A 22,006-nucleotide genomic window follows, 5' to 3' on the forward strand; every position below is an offset into this window, starting at 1 on the left:
TTCGTGCAACTGTTATTGTTTTGAATGCAATTATGTTAAATATCGTAAATAAACCATTAAAGGTCACATTGGTAACACTTGTTTTACACCGCGCAGCCACTTAGATGCAGTATTAGATGTCATTGTGGAGGTATTAGGGGTCGGACATATAACATTTACATAGGAACCTTCAAACAATATTTTAATAAACCATAGTTCTTAGAGATTCCTATCTTACATTAAAAAAAATATTTCCGATTTTTGGAGACCCTCAAAAGAATTTTTTTTTAAATCCGGATATTTTGGAGACCAATATTTAGAACAATCCTAATAATAAATCCTAATAGATAACACTGCGAGTAAAAATCCAAATTTTTTTATAATATCGTAATTGGATTGTAGATCCTCATCCAATATTAAAAAAATATATATTTTCGATTTTTGGAGATCCTCAAACAAATTTTTTTGTTAAAAACCGGCGATTTTGGAGACTAATATTTAGAAAAATCTTAATATTTTTGGTCCCTAATAGATAGCACTGTGAGTAAAAATTCAATTTTTTTATAATTGCATGAATGGATTGGAGATCCTCATCCAATATTAAAAACAAAATATTTTTTCGATTTTTGGAGATTCTCAAAAAAATGTTATAGCCTCAGCTATGTGGCTAGAGTGGGTATCTACCATTTGATACGGCCAAAAAGTGCCTCATCGAAATAACGGTTTTAGACCCTAGGTTTCTTTGGACCAAATCCGTTTCAGGACATTTGGAGTCGATCTAGCGATGTCCGGCCGTCCGTCTGTCTGTCTGACCGGCTCTTACGCACGATAACTCTCGAAAGGAGTATCCAATTTGATTCAGACTTGGAACATCGTAATATTATTGTCAAACTTAGATCGAGTTCGGAGATGGGCAATATCGGTCCACTCCTTCTGGTACCTCCCACACAAAATGTCAACATTTTCAAAGAAAATAATTTACTACACAGAAAGAGAAAGGATAATCCAATGTTGCTCCAACTTTGCAAGTCCTAATATTTACATCAGTGCTAGGTCAGGTGTGAAAATTGACATTATCGGTCAACTCCATCAAAAGTACCTCCCCCACAAAGGGTCAACATTTTGAATAATTATAACTCTTATAAAATGTGATGTAATAACCCGATTGTCTTCAAATTACACACATAACAATACTTGTATTAACCCAAGGTCTGGTGTGACGATGGAATATATCGGTCCACTCCTTCTGGTTCCTCCCCCACAAATGGTGAAAATGTTGAATATCCACGAAGCTCATAAAAAAATTAACATCCGATTCCATTCAGACTTGGTACATCTCAATATTTCCATAAACACTAGATCTGTTATAAAGATGGTGGAGATCGGACCATTCCTTATGGTACCTCCCCCACAAAGGGTCAAAGTCTTAAATAACCAAAACGATTATAAAGTCCGAAATAAGCATCCGGTTCTCTTCATATTTCATGCATCCCTTTACTTCTACTAACACAAGATTTGCTGTGAATATGGAATATATCGCTCCACTCCTTCTGGTACCTCCTCCCAAAAGATGTCAAAATTTTGAATATCCATGAAGCTAATAAAACGCAAAATTAACATTCGATTCCATTCAGACTTGCTGCATCTCAATATTTCGATCAAACCACGATTTGTTATAAAGATGGTAGAAATCGGACCAACGGATTGGTATCCGGAGATTTTGGTGGCCATTGTGCGCTGGAAATGAAGCGAGGAACCTCATTTTGTAACCATTGTTGGGTGGAGCGTGCTGAGTGCGATGGTGCTGAGTCCTGTTGGAATGATCAAGGTCTGCGGCCAAAATGTTTGCGTGCCCAAGGCTTTAATACACCCTCCAGAATATTTTCACGATATGCTTTAATACACCCTCCAGAACATGTTCGCGATAATATTCGGCATTTATTCTGATGCCACGGTCGATTAATACGAGCGGAGAGCGACCATCGGCTGTTATGGCGGCCCACACCATCACCATGGCCGGCGCTTGAGTTCTGGTGGCCAATCGAAGGTGCACTTCTTCAGCTGACCTCTTTGGCAAGTAAACACGATAATTTTGTTTGTTTACCAACTGCTGGACAACGAAGGTTTTCTCATCGGCGAAACCAAATTCGGCGGTTCACCACTTTCGGCCAAGTGAAGCAACTCTTTAGCTCATTTGAGTCTATTTTTTTCTGGTTGCGGTGTAAGTTCTTGCACTTTTTGGAATTTCAATGACTTTACCCGAGCTCATTTTTCAATATTTTCCGAATGGAATATTGTGATATGTTCAGCTCACAAGCCATTTTTGGGCCACTGAGACGCTGGTTTCGATCAAGTCGCTTTTTTACTTTTCGAACCATTTCTGCTGATGTTGCTGTTTTGTTCCGTCCACTTCCTTGACGTCGGGCTACGCTACTAATAGCGTACCGGTAACGAGCGATGCTACGATACACAAAAGATTTATTCACATTTAAATGCTGGAGTGCTCTAACGATAGCCACTTGTGGTTTTCCAGCCAAATATAAAGAAATCACATTATCACGCTTGAATTCCATCACGAATAACTTTTTTTTCTGGAAAATTCTCACCGCAATTCTTTTGTGCGCTTGTAAACTATATAATAAGCTGTCCCTGGAATAATTTCAACAGCAGTCGGATGAGTGGCTTAGAAATGACAGCAGTCTGAAGTTGGTGGCAGTTTTTCGTTGCATTGCACCATTCCCTCGGAACCTACTACCATAGAGGGTCAACATTTTGAAAAATCATAACAAAAGTCACAAAATATTTTTAAATAGTCGAACATTGACTGAGGGTATACATCTGTCGGCAAAACCGACTGATACTTTTTAATCTGTTTTCTATTAAATTTTACCAAATTTTGAATTCTACGTTACTTTGAAAGGCTACTAGAAAAAATATAATATTGGTCATGTAGGTCCACGTTTTCATGTAGCCCCCATATTACGGTACCCCCCTGATATTCGGTATTTTGATGATTTTAGCGACATGATTTACCGGAATGGTTTCAAAATTGGTATTTGAAGTTCGTAATGGATACTACAGCCCATGACAGAAAATGGGCCATGTAGGTCCACGTCTTCGTATATTCGGTATTTTGACGATATTTGCGACATTCTTCACCGGAATTGTTTCGAATTTGCTATTTGAAGTTCGTAATGGATACTACAGCCTATGCCAGAAAATTGTCTGTGCAGGTCCACGTCTTCGTATAGGCCCCATATAACGGTACCTCCCAATATTCGGTATTTTGATGGTTTTTGTGTCACTATTCACCGGAACTGTTTCAAATTACGTATTACGAGTTCGTAACGGGAACTACAGTCTGTGCCAGGAAATTGTCTATACAGGTCCAGGTCTTCGTATAGGCCCCATATACCAGTACCTCCCTATATTCGGTATTTTGACGAGTTTAGGTACAATACCCACCGAAATTGTTTGAGATGTCGTATTTGAAGTTCGTAATGGATGCTATAGTCTGTGACAGAAAATTGTCTATGCTGGTCCAGGTCTTCGCACAGCTCCGATATAACGGTACCTCCCTATATACGATATTTTGATGATTTTAGCTACACTATTCACCGTTTATTTCAATTTTCGAATTTGAATATGGTAATGGCCTCTGACAAATAATGCCTATGTAGGTCCACGTCGTATAGACCCCAATATAACGGCTATAATCGGTATTTTTAAAATTTTAACAGAATTTTTTAAGGAGTTTATTTTTTGAAAATTTCCAATTTCCTTCCAAATGGTGGAGGGTATTTAAAGTTCAAACTCGCTGAACTTACAGCATTTTTACTTGTTATTTTATAAAAAAATAAATTAAAAACAGTCAACATTTTTTTATAATCCTCGCACTTTTTCTTACCCCCAATATTTGGCTTTTTCAAACCACATTTAAGTAAATTCGCATATAAATTGTTTTGAAAACAAAAAATAGAGTTTTTTTAGACTCAATACTAAACAAAAGTAAATTAACAATAAAAAATATACAAAAAAAAAATAGCCAGAGACGTATCCTCTACAAACTCATTTGGAGGGGCGGCAATGAGAATTTCCATCTCAAATAGCAGTTTTTGTTTAGATTTGAACTTGGATTCTAATTGGAATTCTTTTTATTTTTTCTTTCTCAAACCCAACGAGGCATTTTATGGTTATTTTGTGTAATAAATATTATCAAGAGTGTCATAAATTATTGTCAGAATTCAGGTGTTGTTAGTGTTGTTGATGTAACGACGATCAGCCATCCAACCACCCCCTTCCTCCCCTCTCTTCCCTTCATCCCAAGAACTTAGACTAAGTTTTAAATATGAACTGAGTTGGATGGATTGGATGTTAAAAGGCCATGGCAAAAAAACTAGCAGCATTGTTGTTGCAATAGCTGCCTGTGTTGGTGGGTTGTTGTTGTTGTTGCTGGTGTTGTAAAGTCGATTCGAAGGCCTCTGATTTTTTTTTTAACTCGCAGATCGTTGATATTAAGATTTGTTATTGTGTAATTTGAATATCTAACAAGTTTATGAACTGTTTTTTTGTGTTTTTTATTTAGATTTGCATTTTAGTTGTTGTTGTTGTTGTTTTTTTTTTTTTTTTTTTGCAAACTATTGATGGCTGCAACCGCTTGACTTCTAAGCTTCAGTGAAAAATCTTTTGCTTACGTACTTTTTGTATATGGTAATTTGTTATTGTTGCCGTTACTGGGCCAGAGGTGTTATGTGGAGGGGAGGAAGGTGGATAGCTCAACAAACACTTGGCTTCTTTGCCAAGATAAATTGTTGTATGCCAGTTTCGGTTTTTTTCGGTGTGGTTGTTGTTGTCGTTTGTCTTCTGAAACTAAATAACTGCCTGCCATTAAGCATCAAATGACAGAGCAGTGTCAGAGGTCCATGTAAATCATAGATGCCCAGTAGTGGCTGATTTCAGCAATTTCAACTCACACGTATTCTTACGCTCTTTTGTTTGATCGCCAATCAACCAATAGGAAAGCAGAAATATGAGTGGGAGAGACAAGCTACACAGGCAGAAGTTCTGTGTAACATTAACATTTAATCGTAATCGAGACTGCTGTTAGTGAACACATAAACTGAAAATTATTGCGATATGAAGGGCTCACAGCTATACCGAACTAAGTCATAAAAACATAATTCCAATATATTTAGAGGTAAAGTAAATGTACTGCAATTAATTTCTGGAAGCAATATTTTAGTCTACCAAAAGAAAATGTAAAAGTCTATATTCAAAATTAACTAATGATATAAAGTTAAAAGAAAAATAATTTAAATATATTACTAAAAAAATATTCAAAAACAAAAAACCTGCTTTGGTTCGTTATTACTCTGAATAAAATTTGAAGCTTTTACAGCTAAAGCGAACCAAGTCAAAAAAATAAATAAATTGTTCATTTTATGACTAAATATAGTTGATGTTCCGCTTGTAATAAGCAACTGATGTTGATAGCTTTGGAAAGGCAATGCTTTTTGAATGTCGAAAGTACAGAAATAGTGCTCATCAGATGGCACTTCTGTATTCAGTGAGTCTCGAGCTAGCTGTGCTGCTTTTAAGTGAAGTTCATTTTGCCAAATTAAATTTGTATTTTCGTCTTCATCGAATGTTATTTTCATGTTAAGTTCATCACATATTCGAAAGTTATCCTTATTCGGTCAGTGCTCCAGTGGTCCATTCCAACAAGTACCTCCCCCACAAAGGGTAAAAATTTTGAATAATTATAACTCTTATAAAATGTGATGAAATTTTCCGATTGTGTTCAAATTACACAGATCAGAATATTTTTATTAACCCACGCTCTGCTGTGAATATGGAATATATCGCTCCACTACCTCTGGTATCATCCCCACAAAGGGTCAACATTTTGAATATCCATGAAGCTCATAAGACGCGATATTATTCGATTTCATTCAGATTGGGTACATTTCAAAATTTCCTTCAACACAAGATCTGTTGTAAAGATGGTAGAGATCGGACCATTTCTTTTGGTACCTTCCCACACAGGGTTCAAGATTTTGAAAAACAAAACTGAAAGAAAACGAAATAATCATCCAACTCCCTTTAGATTTCACACATACAAACATTTTCGCTAACACAATATTTGTTGTGAAGATGGAATATATCTGCGAACCCCTTCCGGTACATCACCCACAAGGGGTCACAATTTTCAATGCCTTTATCTGTCATAACTTGCGAAACAAGTCGATGATTCTTTACAACTTGCTATATCTAAATATTTCTCTCAACCGGAAACATGAGATGAATATGGAATAATGTACGATTTTCTTGTAATTGTGCCCATACTAATATTTAATGTGTATTAGGAAAAAGTATATCAAATAAAAAAGCAGAAAGTTCGGTCGGGCCGAGCTTTGAATACCCTCTACCATTTGGAAAGGATTTGGATATTAAAAAATACTTTTAAAAATCATAAAAATACCGAATATAGAGAGTTATCGTAATATGGGGGTATATACGAAAATGTGGACCTGCACAGCCAAGTTTTGTCATAGTCCATTACAATATTCAAATAGGAAACTTGAAAAAATCCGGTAAATAATATCGCAAAAACATCATAATACCGAATACGAAATATGAAAAAAATTGGTGAATAATGTCATTAAAGTCATCAAAATACCGATCATTTCCAATACCAAAAGCCCTGTAGACCAAACACACATCTGAGTAAATTTTATCAACCTACTACAAACGCCTCGGAAGCTAGAGTGATTTTCACAGATGGACAGACAGACGGATGGACATCACTAAATCGACATTGAATCATTGCTGATATCTATATATACGCTGATTCAAAGTGAAACACACTGACTTGGTTCATTTTTGCTTTGAATAAAAACGAAAATGACAGTCGTGGACTTAGGTTTTTTAACGTTATCTTTGGAACGAAACACTTTTTGACATTGTGCTTTACAGAGTAAACAGAGTTGCCATATGCGGGGACATTGGCACTAGTTTCGGCATTTTTTATTTTTCATGACTTGGTTCGGTATAGCAGTGAGCCCTCCATATGTCAATGATGTCATTTGAAAAGTATTTTATGATACAAAATGCTTTTGATGATATGCAATGTTTTATATGTTATAAGACATTAAAAAAAATAAGAAATATAATTTAAAAAAACATTTTGAAACTACTTAAATAAATGCATTTATCAAGAGTATTACTAAAACATGTATATTCATTAATTTTACATTTCATAGAAAAAGAAAAAAAATGACAACACCCGCCACACATATGCTTTCGTCGCTATCCCGTTGACGACTAAATAAAATGAATAGAAAAATCTTTTCTTCCAGTGTTATTTTGTCGCTCTCACCAACACTATTACATTGGGCATCTATGATGTAAATGTAAAATGTTACCAATAATAACTAATTGGCCACAAATGTCATGCAAAGTGCGAAAAAACGAGGAATGAGGCAATAAATGAAAAACTGAACACTTGGAAAATTCCAAAGAAAATGTTAAAGATTTAAAAAAATTCCAATCGAACAGCAACAAATATGAAATCTTTAAAAATCCTTAAAAAAATTTAAAATTTATTTTTTGAAAAATATTTTTGATGGTCCCCAACGCATGTGGATATTTTTAAAAATATTTTTTAAGTTCTCCAACAAAAAAAAAAAATTGTAAAAAAATATTTTTAAAAAAACTCAACCACCTTGATATTTTTTTTAAGCTCCACCTTGGAAAGGAGGGTATATTAACTTTGTCATTCCGTTTGTAACTCATTATTTTAGACCCAACAATGTATATATATTCTTGATCAGTGTAAAATTCTAAGACGATTTAGCCTTGTCCGGTCGTCAAGCTGTTGTAATCACGCTAGAGTCAAAACGAATAAAGATGGGAAGCTAAAATTGTGCACCGATCTGTCTTTTGTCTGCAGGCAGGTCAATTTCGAAGATGGGCTATACCGATATTCAATACTTTGGTGCTTTTAATGACATTTTTCAATAGAATAGTCTGAAAATCCAAACAAGGAGTTCCTTTTGAGTACTTAAGAGAAAGAGATTTGTCTATATAGGTCCACGATATCGCATGTTCCTCATACAACTGTACCTCCCGATACTCGGAATTTTGTCTGAAATAGTCTGAAAATCCACACAAGCAGTTCCTTCTGTGTACCTAACCTCCTGAAAGAGAATTGTCTATATAGGTCCACGATATCGTATATTTCCCTCATATAACTGTACCATCCGATATTCGGAATTTTGATGATTTTAGCCACATTTTTTAATGGAATTGCCTGAAATTCTACACAAGGAGTTTTTTGTGAGTACTTTACCCCCTGGAAGATAACTGTCTATATAGGTCCACGATATCATATAGCCCCCATACAATGATGACCCCCTATATTCGGTATTTTAATGATTTTAGCCGCATTTTTCAACGGAATAGTCTGAAAATCCACACAAGGAGTTCCTTCTGAGTACTTTACTTCCTGAAAGAGAACTTTCTATATGGGTCTACGTTTTAGAATAGCGTTAACACCATATATACATACGTTACTCCAAAATATTCGGTATTTTCAGGATTTTTGTGACATTATTCACCGGAATTGCGTCAAATTTCGTATTTGAAGTTCAGAATTGTAGTAATTATCATAAAAATTAGCTTATCCAGCACCACGTCTTCGAAGAGTCCCCATATAAATGTTTTCATTTAAACGGTATTTTTCGACGGATTTTTTTTTTAAATTTTGAAATTCCCTCCGGATGGTGGAACTTAGCTGTTTTTTACTTGTTGTTTCTTGCACTGATTTCCACCAATCGTAGAGCAATTCTCATCGTTGTGGTCTTTCCTTGACCTTCTTGTAATATTTCTGGTCGCTATATCTCATTTCAGAGGCATTGAAGCCATCTTTTTGCACTTCGAATTCTTCTAAGTATAAACTTCTGCAAATTTTGAATTTATTTCATCAAGGTTAGGTTAGGCTGAAAAGAGGGGCGAAAACGATCGTCACATGTCCTGGTGGACTTAAGCCTAAGCTTAAAATGGTTGTTGAAAGATGTCCGAACGTAGGATTTTTGTGGTTTTCCCTACGCTTTCTCATTGCTCTGTTTTTTGCCAACGTCTTGAATTTTAGACGTGACGCATTTACCGGTATTGGATAATAATTGAAATTCAGTTGCCCCCTAAAAAATTCCTTAACTATTTTATTTAATTTACCATGATCTGAATTAGGTCTGGTATGGAGTCGTTCCCCTAAGTTTTGGGATCTGATATTTGCAAATGCTAAGCATTGACAGAGATAATGCTCCAAAGTTTTATTATCGTTCCCCGCATGCCCTGCATATGCTGTTATCTACACAACTTATCTTATACAGATAAGCCTGTAGGCTCAGGTGACCCATACGGATCCATGTTATCTCACTAATCTCTGTCTTGCATAAAAATCGAAGGTTCTTCGTTTTTATCTTATTGAGGTCGCTCCATAGGATATTTGTGGTTTTCCCTAAGCCTTCACATTGTTCCATAGGGATATATGGGCGTTTCTTGTCTTTAACTGTAGACGTGACGCATTTTGCGGTATTGGATTGTCTAATTGTTTACTGCTGCTAAATCCCTGTCTGTTTTGGCGAGAGAGTTCGCTATCTCGTTACCTCTAATTCCCAAAATGACCTGGGAATAGTTGTTGATTGAATTTATACGTTCCAACATGGTTTTTGAATTTAATGCTTTCGAATTTAAAGCTTTTATAGCGATATTACTGTCCGTTAGGACGTTTATGGTGGCCGGTCTTGTGTTGACATTAAGGCAGTTCAGACACTCTGCAATCGCCCGGACCATTACTTGATGGATCGCACTATGATTGGGCAAGCTTTTCTCTTGGACTTTTTGCTACGCCGTCCAACTTGGGACGCATTTAATTATTCTATTTGGGAATTTCCTTAACCCATTGTATACCAGAACACTTTTCGATATGTACATGCCAGGAATATTAATTTCCTTCATCTCTAAAATATCTTGAAATTTGTTTTGTTATGCTTCCATGCTTCATTCTCCGCTGTCTTGAAATTCATCAACTTTTTATACAGCATTACTTGCTGGACAGACCATTTCGGCTTTTAATCTTTGGCTTATTTTTCCCAAGCCTCTGTAGAGTACTCAAATGATAAAATTCTCAAAACTTCTTGCTATTCTTTTCCGACATTCTCTATAATATCTTGCAATTGGTTTAGATATTCTCCGGTATCTTAAAATTCATTTTCCGAAGCCTCTGCAAAGTACTTATATTTCTTGATGTAATTCCGTTAGCTTCCTTTTACGCTGAGGACAAAAATGTTCCCTTCTCCGCAGAAATTCATCAACTTCTTATACAGCATTACTTTTTGGCCAGGACCTTTCAGCACATTTTTCCAAGCCTCTGCAGAGTACCCATATATCTTGATGTAAATCAGTTGGCTTCCCTTTACGCTGAGGACAAAAATGTTCCCTTCTCTGCAGAAATTCATCAACTTCTTATACAGCATTACTTTCTGGATAGGTACTTTCAGCTATTAAACTTACGCAAATTTTTTCCAAACCTCTGTAGAGTACTTATATTTCTTGATGTTATTCGGTTGGCTTCCTTTTACGCTGAGGACAAAAATTTTCCCTTCTCCGCAGAAATTCATCAACTTCTTATACACCATTAATTTTTGGCCAGGACCTTTCAGCTTTTAAACTTGGGTAAATTTTTTCCAAGCCTCTGCAGAGTACTTATATTTCTTGATGCAATTCAGTTGGCTTCCTTTTACGCTTTAGACTATTGTTGCTCCGTCGCCATCTTGGGTTCCATTTGCGATTTTCGATAACTCTATCAAAATAATACGACGATTTTTAAAAATATTTTTAAAAAATTAATTTTTTTTACATATTTTCTTACCTCGTATGTTTCGGTCCCGTCTCTTCTTATTTGATTTATCACAATTGTTTTGTTTCATTATTTTTTTCTGTAATTTTTATTTCATGCGTTTTTTTTATCTTTTGTTACATTTCAGATGTCGATTGCAGCAGCAATGCTCAAGGCTATGATACGGGCATTGGCGGTTCAACATCGACAATTGTTAGCCCTCTGGGCTCGCCACAGCCGCAGTTAAGATCACAAGTGCAACGTGCAAATGCCGCAGCCATAGCTCGTTATATGCAGGTGAGTGTTGTGTATTTTTTTTTTTTATTATTTTCAAATTACCAACATCAAAATAAGAGAAACTGAGTGAGAATGTGGCAACATTTGAACTAGAGCCAGGCACAAAGACGCCAAGTGAAGTGAATTGAAGCATGTCGGAGTGTATCCTCCAAGCTATAAAGGCTTACACATGTGAGGAATTTTTTTTTTTGCTAGCTGGGGTGATATGAATGCATTCTATTCAGTTTATGTTGCAAATGTTTTGTTTTTATTTTCCTTGTTTATTATTTTTGAGATTTTTTTTGTAACATTTTTGTAACAAATATTTTTTTACACAAATATCTCAAAAAGTTTTGTATGGGAAAAATAACAAATGAAGTGAATGCTTAATTTGTGTAAGCTTGGATTTTCAAAATCTTGACAATTTTCGAATTTTAAATGTGTATGAAAAAAGATATGGCAATTATCAAGAGTTGCAATTTTTATTTATTTTTTAAATTTATAAAATTACATTTCAAAAACCCATGGTGGGAGGATACAGGACGCTTAAGCTCCTGTCAGCCAATAATTGTGTCACAATTACCGTGTGACACATGGACAGAATTTTAGTTGTGAAATACATGAGTAAAGTACATGTGTACTTTTTCGATCACAGCGAGCCCTATTTTCACCGAAAATATATAATTTATTCAAAAGTATTATTTTTTTGTTGTGTAAAAATATGTAAAATTCAATTTGCGGTAAAAAGTCGACCATAAATTATTATATTTTTAGGAAATAATAATATAATCACAATGTAACAAAAAAGAAATAAAAACCATATGCAAGTGTGTGATCGCAAGAATTATGAGTCATATGTAAAATGGCAAATTTGACATATACACGGAAATTCATATAGATAATAAAGGTGACAGCAGGGTGAGATAAAAAAACAACTGCAACAAAGTCAAACACCATAATTTTAACATTTTTTTTAATTTTTTTACTGAATAAAAGCAAAAAATGTCGGAAATAGCATCAAATTCTAGAATACCTTTAGATTTGTTCGAATTGGTCACCTTTGACAGGAATTATGGCCTTCAAACGGCCAATGAAACCGTCACACGCTACCCGAATATTGCTCTGTGGTTTTTTGACCCATTCCCGGCGGAGCGCTTGCTTGAGGTGAACGACACTTTGGTGTTTTTAAGTGCCAACCTTGCATTACAAAATACTCCAGGTACAATAGTCTAACGGATTGGTATCCGGAGATTTTGGTGGCCATTGTGCGCTGGAAATGAAGTGAGGAACCTCATTTTGTAGCCATTCTTGAGTGGCGCTTGCTGAGAGCAATGGTGCTGAGACCTGTTGAAATGTCCAAGGTCTGCGGCCAAAATGTATGGGTGCCTAAGGCATTAATACACCCTCCAGAATATTTTCGCGATAATATTCGGCATTTATTCTTATGACACGGTCGATTAAAACGAGCGGAGAGAGACAATCGGCTGTTATGGCGGCCCACACCATAACCATGGCCGGCGCTTAAATTCTGATGGACAAACGAAAGTGCACATTTTCAGCTGACCTCTTTGGCAAGTAAACACGATAAATTGGTTTATTTACAAACTGCTGGACAACGAATGATTTCTCATCGGAGAAAACCAAATTCGCCAGTTCACAACTTTCGGCCGAGCGAAGCAACTTTTTAGCTCTTTTGAGTCTATTTTCTTTCAGTTGCGGTGAAAGTTCTTGCACTTTTTGGAATTTCAATGGCTTTACCCCGAGCTTATTTTTTAATATTTGCCGAATGGAATTTGGCGATATGTTCAACTCATGAGTCATTTTTCGGCCACTACGACGCAAAAAATTGAAAAATATATGGATTTGTATGGTTTTATACGACGTCTTTCGACGTTTTTTATGACTTATTTTTTTTTTTTTTTTTAATTACAACTTTGAATAATTTTTCACTCAAAATTTTGAATTCCAAAATTGGTTTGACAGTCATTGTACCGGCAACTGATTCGATACGGTTTTATGTATTATTTCATCATAAGTAAACCCTGGGTTCAACCCAGACCTAGCGATCCCTATTTCCTCAGGCAACTCTTTCACTATTCTTCTTCTTTTTCCTAAAATTACATAAATGATAAACCAGGCAAAGATGTCTGTGATCCATTTATTTCTCCAGTCATTGGCTCCACATATTCGTTTCTCTTCCTCTCTTCTCCCGCACGACAACTCTCATCATTGCTAATCCTGTTTTCCGTTCCTCTTGACCATAAACATTTTGTTATGTTTACTGTTCGTGTCGCTTCACCATTCAATTCCATCTGAGAAGCTCTTGCCGGATCGTTTCGACAATTGCTTTTATGATTCTGTTTGTTTTGCTGCAGAATTGGGGCAATAGTGTCAATCGGTTGGTTGCCGGTTGTTGTTTTTGTTGTTATTGAAATGGCAATGGCAACAAACAACCATAATAGCGGCATTATTGTCAGCGGCTGCTGCTGCAACAGCGTTTACTACTGCTACCCTGGCCAGAAAAGCAGGCTACATTCACTTCCTTCAAAATACAATAACAAAACAACAACAACACCAGAAAAACACAATATCTGTAACTGTTTTAAATTTTTGTTTACAATAAATTTGTATTGCTTCATAAAAAACTTCTTTAATTGCCAACCAAAACTCAACACACTGTCAGACGACATACAAACACAGGCAATTAATGGAGGTTCTCTTTTGCTTTCGGCATCCAAAAGTTTTTTTTTACATAATGGGATTTGGGATAGTTTTAGCTTGGGAAATTATTTTATATATATTTGGAAAGGAAAAAAAAAACAAATAACCTAGAGAACCCTACATCTGCACCAATGTGTCCATAATGGACACTTGTTGATCTAGTGAACCCTTGACGATCTAGCCTGGAAATTACTTGCTCGACACTTGTTGATCTAGTAAACCCTTGTCAATATAATGAAGTCTGAAAAAAAACGATTAGAAAACTGAGGCCAAAACGATCTGTCAATTAAATTTGAATTCGCTGCAAACAATTGCGAAAGTATTTTTTGGGCATTTTAAATTTGTTGTTAAGAGAAAAAGAAAAAATTGCAAATTGCAAAAATTTTAAAAAGGAAAAATTTGTTATTATTTTAAAGAATATACAATTCTCATTGCGTATAACATTAAAAATCTGTTTTGTTATTTTTTTTTTGTGTGCAGCGAATTCAAATTTAATTGACAGATTGTTCTTGGCCCCAGTTTTCTAATCGTTCTTCAGGCTTTATTGTATTGGCAAGGGTTCACTAGATCAACAAGTGTCAAGCAAGTTATTTCCAGGCTTCGTTAGATCGTCAAGGTTTCTCTAGATCAACAAGTGTCCATTATGGATGCATTAGTGTAAATGTAGTGTTCTCTTGGTTATTTGCATGGTAGAAGAATATAGGTAAACGCGCCGACACAGCTGCTGGGACAGTGAACTGTCAAACCAATTTTGGAATTGAAATTTTTGAATAAAAAATTATTTATATTTGTAAAAATTGTTGAAAATCTACGTATATTTGAAAAAACATCTACCTGTATTCTTCTACCATGGTTATTTGCAAGATTTGAAAAAAAAGTGTTACCAGGGAAAAGTTAATTTTTTTTTCGGCCCAAGGATGAATAAATGAGAGAGAATGGAGTACATTTTGTCAAGTGAAGTTTACACCCAAATCACAGGTATGTTCGAACCACTTCAACATGTAGCATGTGGTAAAATTCGGAAACAAATATAGATTATTACCTATCGCTGTCCCAGAATACCGACCACCACTGAAGACATAAGTAATACTTCGAATTTGAGATGAGGGTTTTTATTTATATTGCACTGATTTTTACGATTATGGAAACGACTTCCGATATGGATACGTCACCACATGAACCACAAATACCCTCACGACATCAGCGACGGAAAATCAATGTGGGATTAATTTATTCTTGCAGCTTACATCCACATCACAGGTATGTTCGAATCACTTCAACATGTAGCATGTGGTAAAATTCGGAAACAAATATAGATTATTGCCAATCGCTATCCCAGAATATCGACCACCACTGAAGGACATAAGTAATACTTCGAATTTGAGATGAGGGATTATGAGAGATTTTTATTAATATTGTGAAAATAGAGTACAGACAATTATGGAAACGACTTTCGATATGGAAACGTCACCACAGGAATGAACCCAGAGTATACCAGCAATGTTCGTGGCACATGAACCACAAATACCCTCACGACATCAGCGATGGAAAGTCAATGTGGGATTAATTTATTCTTGAAACTTACACTCACATTACAGGTATGATCGAACCACTTCAACAAGTAGCATGTGGTAAAATTCGGATACAAATATAGATTACTGCCTATCGCTGTCCCAGAATACCGACCGCCACTGAAAGACATAGGAAATACTTCGAATTTGAGATGAGGGATTATGAGCGATTTTTATTAATATTGTGAAAATAGATTATAGACAATTATGAAAACGACTTCCGATATGGATACGTAACCTCAGGAATGAACCCAGAGTGTAAAAGCAATATTCGTGGCAAATGAACAACAAATACCCTCACGACATCAGCGACGGAAAAGCCAATGAGGGGATACATTTTATTCTTGATTTTGATCAAGACATCCATCACCAAGGACCGCATTCACCTAAATTAACCTGATAAGTTTGTGTGCAGGATTTCTGACCAGTTTTAATAGGATTTCAGCGGTAGTTTCAACCTGGTGGTTGTTTTGTTGGGTGCCCGAGCTGAGGACAGCACCAGCACGGCTCAACATTAAAATGCCTTCCTTCGTTCACCAATATCTTGTCTTAATAATGACGGGGTTTAAGTTTTGTATTCAATTTAAAAAAATATATATAAATTGAAGAACAGATTCCTAGAGCAGAGCTGTTTTACATACATTTTCCAATCCAGTGGTCAAACCTTTGATAACAAAAATATTCGCTACAGAATTCATCTGTCAAGGCGAAAATTTTTATTCTCGCCTCAAGCATCTGATAAAAATCTTTCATCTGATAAAAATAACAGCTGTTTATAGATTAATTCGCTCGAAGGAAGACCTTGTAATCGGGCCCGTGGCCCAATTATTAGGTCGTCCGATTAGCCCAGCTGATTTCACGCATTCTGTCAAAATACATTTGTTTATATCTGGAATTCGCTGCAAAATATGACAAACTGAAGCTAAGGAACGTGTAATGGGCTACAAAAAAGAGCAATGCTTATAACATTCGTACAAAATAAATGTGAGATATTTCTTTGTTCTACAACAGTATGTGCTGATTTAAATTCCGAAGAAACCAAAACCATGGAAGGTTCTCATTGCCTCCCTGCTTTTGGCCATCAACTCAATGTCAATGTCAACTCAAAGCCAACAGCATTATCCAACGACTAATTGCTGAATTCGAAAAGAGTAACCAAAACTTTTGCAGGCACAGAAGGGATTTACATTTCTCCGTGTGGTCTACTCATTTTCCAGGTCAATACAAAGCCAGATATGTTGGCCCTTACGTTGTACATCCTGTAAAACAGGCCTATGTTATTGACACCAACAATTTGCATATTTAAGTCGGCACCATTCGATTGCCCGGCCCTTGTTAACTGATTCTGATTCGATTTTAAAATTTTACAAACAAATGCACATAATACCCTTTTCCACGGAGTGATGTAGGTTTAAAATATCTAATGAATAATAAAATAAAAATAAATAAACATTAAAAAATACAATTATTGCTTTTGGGAAATAAAAAAATGGTGCTGTGTTTATGTTTGTTTGCAACTCGCCACAAAAAGAAGAAAAACGAAGGCGAAATATTTTTCGCTTCAAAATAAAGTTTGACAGTTCGAATGAGTAAATCAGCTGTTATTAGGCAATTCGCCCTTTACACGACCTAATAAATGGGCCTTGATCGGGCCATGCTACCTATCGTTTACAACTTCGTGTAGAAACTATTCGATAACGACTGCGTTGATCTGCGTAAACTACATTACGATGCCGAAGTACTCGATTTCGACTGCGGTGATTTGGCCCCTGAAAAAAGAAGGGAATTGATGAACTCCTTCCAAATTTGTAAAAATTGTTGAAAATTACTACTGCACTCATCAAAAATTCTGCAAAAGAGAGCGGTTCCCGAAGGAAACTGAGAGTTTGCAAATTCTTGCTGGACAATTTTTTTCTTGCAATCATTTGCAACTCTTATTTTTCTCATTCCCGTGATTTATATTTGGACAAGCAGTTTTCATTTTGGTGGCAAGTTTTCGTCGAGTGTACGGAAACGGTGCTCGAGTAAAAATTTGTCAATAAAGTACGAAACATTCCCCGAAATGGTACCAAATAATTTGAAAAAAGTCTTCAAAAAATAATTTGGAGTAACTTGCCAAACTTCAGTCTATTTTATTAAGTATTTTACGTTTCTTGTTTTCAAAAAAGAATTGAGAATCAAGTTAAGCTCTTTGACAGCACAGCACTCCATTTGATAGATAAGCTGATGGACAAAGAAGTCAGATCGCAATACCCATAAACTCTTCAAGACGAGGTAAATTATTGGGGATTAGTTGCTTGCTCAGATTTGTAAATTGAAGCCGAAAAAATTCGCATTTTTTTGGTTAATTGTTTGTTTTTCTCTGTCTGTCTCTCTGTCACTATCCCTCCATCTCCATCTGTCTGTCAGCAAGTGAATGATTTGACACGTGACATGAAATTTCACTTTAAACGCCACCACCACCACCATCTCTCTGCTCTTAAGAAAAGCAAACAAATCTTTTGACTGCTTTTGGCTTTGCCTCGGAAACTATTTCAGCAAACGTAGCGGCTGTGGCTGATGGCTCTCCAAACAGATCTCTTGGTAACTCAAAAGGCATTTTAAACGGCAAAATATCGTCAGTGTTGGCATCCGTGTGCTGTTGTTGGTTGGTGTTTGTTTTCTTGGTTCCTCATCCAAGAACAGTCATGCCATTCCACAATTGGCATTACAACGATCGTAGTCGTCGTCGCCGCCGCCGTCTTCGTTGTTGTCGTCTTTGGAAATTAAGCCTGAAATGGCAACAAAACGATCGCACATGGACAGACTATACGTCATGATGTTGTTGTTGTTGTCGTTGTTGTTGGCGATCAAATTCAATCTTTGTTGCCCGTCTCTTGTACTTCAAAATGTCACTCACCATTCGAAGTGTAATAGATCAGCTTAAATAGTCATATTTGTTGTTGTGTGTTTTTTTCTCTTGGTGTTGTTGGTGTCTGTCGTGTCTGTTAGCCGTTTCTCTTTTTTTTTTGTAAAATTGTAATTTATTTTGTTTTCTTGCCTCCTTACCGCTACGGATCTCTTCCACTCTCCATCTAAATGATCGCATGCGCTCATGTTTGTGGAGCGCGTGTACGCATGCGCACAATTAATGTTTACTCTATTAAGTTAAATTGCATTTTAATTATGTCGCCGTTTGTTGCAACAAAGTCAATGAGCTCGCCCGGGATAGCTAAACAAGAATGCCAGTAATAATAGGTGGAGTTATTAGGTTGCCTTGTTTTGTGGTACGGATTCCAAAACAAAAGTGACAGACAAGTTTTATTGTCATGTCCGAGTTGTTGTTTTTTTTATTGTGTCACACATCTGATTTGGTTTAATCTGGATAGGTAAACCATGGATTTCCTCTTTTGTCATCCATAGTTTCCAACTATGGACATTTTTATTAATTGCTTCCAGGAACAAAGCAGGAAAAAAGAAAAGAATTGAAGTCGGAATCCTCACCTGTGACAAGACATCTGGAATCGTAAGAAGTGAGCCATGAAGTAAACTTTAAAATTAAATTTGCGAGGCGAGGAGAGTTAAGATTTCTCAGTTCAACTTAAAAACTAGAGCTCCTTTAAAGACACTGGCATCAAAAAAACCATAGTTCACTGACAAAATTCAAGTGATCTGAAGGACACGTGTGACATTCCATAAGTTTCGGTCTCGTCAAATTCGATCTCGTAAGAAGCTTCTTAACTTCTTAACCCATCTAAGATTATCTAATTTCAATGGGAATTCAATTTTTATCTACGTTTTTCTTTTTCAGTGAAGGGTGTTTTACTTACTTAGTGTTCCCTATTTCAATCAAAGGTCCACAAGTTTCGATCTCGTAAGAAGCTTTTCAACATCCAACCCCATCTGAGGTTATCTAATTTTAAATAAAATTAAGTGTTTATCTACGCTTTTCTTCGTCAGTAAAGATTGTTTTACTCACTTAGCGATCCCTATTTTAATCAAGGGTTCTCTAGACCAAATTCAGTTCAGTGCCAAACCTAAAGTTTAAAATGTTCATCATTGGCACAATTCTTTACTTACCATATTTGAAAACAAACATACGTCCGCCTACATTCCTAAAACGTCGAGCTTCCCTAATGATCACTTGTTTGCCGGATGCTTTTCAACTCTCCAACTTTCGGCTACATTGTCCAAAGTTCATCCAAGTATAACAGCAATTACCTAACATACCTAAGACCCCCATCCTGGCATAAGCTTCCCCAGCTTAATAAAAAACCAGGTTGTTTTACTCACTTAGTGTTCCCTAACCTTAGCTAGGGTTTCTTAGATCAAATTGAGCTGAATAACATAAGGCTTTGAAAGTTATTTAAACCCATATTAAAATGAGACATGTAGGCGCATCAACACAGCAGCAGGGACAATAAGCTGTCAAAACATTGTTGGATTTTTTAATGAAAAATTATTTAAATTAGTGAAATTTGTTGAAAATCATATGTCAAACTCTGAACGTCAACGTATAAGAAAATCTTTTAAATTTCAGTTATTTTTGGAGATAGTTTTCAACATTTTGACACATCAATGTTCGCGAGTGTTGATACATCTACCTGTATTCTTCTACCATGACTTAGGCAATCCTTAAAAAATAACAATCCTTAAAACTGCAGATATTACACAGCTGATCTTCAGGTAATCGATATTAAGGAAGTTCACACTAAATGATATATTATCAACTTATGGTCAATAGGGTAGTTCACATTAAATCATACATCGTTTAATGAAACCACAGTTCGTCTCATGATAGAAGAATACAGGTAGTCGCATCGACACAACTGCTGGGACAATGAACTGTCAAACCGATTTTGGAATTGAAAATGTTGAATGAAAAATTATTAAAATTTTTAAAAATTGTTGAAAAATGCATTATATAATAACCTCTGATTTCGTCGTATACAAAACATTTAAAAATCCACTTATTTTTTCATAAACCATTTTAAAATTTTTGACATATCAATGTTCCCAAGCGTTGATGCATCTACCTTGTTTTCTTTGTGAAAGGTCTTTATTTTACTCACTTAACAATCCCTACTTCAAGCAAGGGTTCCCTAGTTCAAATTTAGTCCATAAGACTAGCTTAAAAATTAAAAGCACTTTAATTTATTTTTTGGAAGTGATAAATCCAGTCGAGGCTTTTTGTATTTTCTTTGTTTTATTTTTCATAATTATCGTGAATATATACAAAACATAACGGTACTTAATCCGAGATTCTGTTTACGTAAGCTATCCTTGAAAAAATAACAATAACAATCCATAAAAGTACAGATGTCAATCAGCTGATCTACGGATAATTGGAACTCCGCAAACTTTTGGTGTTCTAGGACATCCTGATAAGTTAAGGGTCTTTTGGCGATTTAAGTAGCCCCAGCTGAGTTAGAGAGCGTTAGCCGTGGCACAGAATTAAGGTGTTCATGCAAATTTCAAAAACCAGACTAAATGTCAAAATTTGGTTACTTTTTTTTTGTTATTTGTTTATCTTTTGCTGTGTGATTTCATTCAGAATAATGGATTTTGAGATTAAATTTGCTAGTAAGTTAGCTTGGAAGGGAGATCTTATACTTGGGCCATGGCATTATCTGAGTTAGGGATAAAGAAAATTGTAGTGATTAAGATGCAATAATTAGTTAGGGAACTCTTGGTGGCCAACAAATCTAATAATATCTCAAAGTCTCTACCGAGGAAGACAATCTGGAAATAAATTTATTTATATTTTATTTTAATTTTTAGGTAAAAACAATGAAAATACATCCTTTTTTGTTTTGTTGTCTGGTGTGTCAGCCATTTTGATTTTCACAAACGTAAACAATTTGTAAGCAGCTGATTGATTTTCGACAGCGTTGCCATATGAAATTTCTTTGACGCAGTATAAATTCAGTTTAATTTCGAGCATTAAAAGTTGGGATACTGCACTAATTAATTTGCATTAAATCCTACTTTGATTTTCGGTTGTAAGAATAATGTATCACCCATTCCAAACTTATGTTCATACTTCCCACACACATATCCACAATTTGGAGCAAATACAAAATAATTCCTTTTGACACCAATTCATTTTCGCTAGACTCTGATTATGATTGGGGTTTTTTTCACTTTTGTGGAAAAAATTTGTCAGCTTCCACTAAAGTGAGCTGTGCCCGCTGCTACCAACCTGCCAACCAACCCAGATATTATCTCGATCTATCGATTAAATTGCACACAATAAGCCATCGATTACAACAAAACATGGTCAAAGTTGTCAATTAATGTATTATTTCATGGTTTTGTAATGAAAATATATGTTTGGAATACGAAACTAAGGTAGCCCCCCGAAATCGATCGTAATATATGTGATTAATTTTTTGTTTTGTTTTGCGGTTCGTTGGTTTTCCGTTTCCAGCAGCAATTGTTTGTTCTTGGCTGTGGATTGTGGAGAGCTGTGGCAGTGGCACCTTATAATGTCACCGTGGTAAGTACCACATACTAAATCATTTTTATGTTTTTAGTGGTTTGTCACTGCTGCTGGTGGACGACAACACACCAGACCAAC

At 35.7% G+C, this 22,006-nt stretch overlaps 1 protein-coding gene across 4 annotated transcripts in view; it reads left to right on the forward strand.

Moving 5' to 3' along the window:
• LOC109612096 (protein TANC2-like) overlaps window positions 1–22,006 on the forward strand; it is a 252,459-nt gene that overhangs the window by 175,907 nt on the left and 54,546 nt on the right. For all 4 annotated transcript variants that reach the window (XM_059131231.1, XM_059131232.1, XM_059131233.1 and 1 more), the window contains one exon: window positions 11,028–11,176. In XM_059131231.1, the coding sequence (XP_058987214.1) occupies window positions 11,028–11,176 (149 nt within the window). The remainder of the gene's footprint in view (window positions 1–11,027; window positions 11,177–22,006) is intronic.

This window comes from Musca domestica, unplaced genomic scaffold (assembly GCF_030504385.1).
Source record: "Musca domestica strain aabys unplaced genomic scaffold, Musca_domestica.polishedcontigs.V.1.1 83, whole genome shotgun sequence".
NCBI classification, from domain to species: Eukaryota; Metazoa; Arthropoda; class Insecta; order Diptera; family Muscidae; genus Musca; species Musca domestica.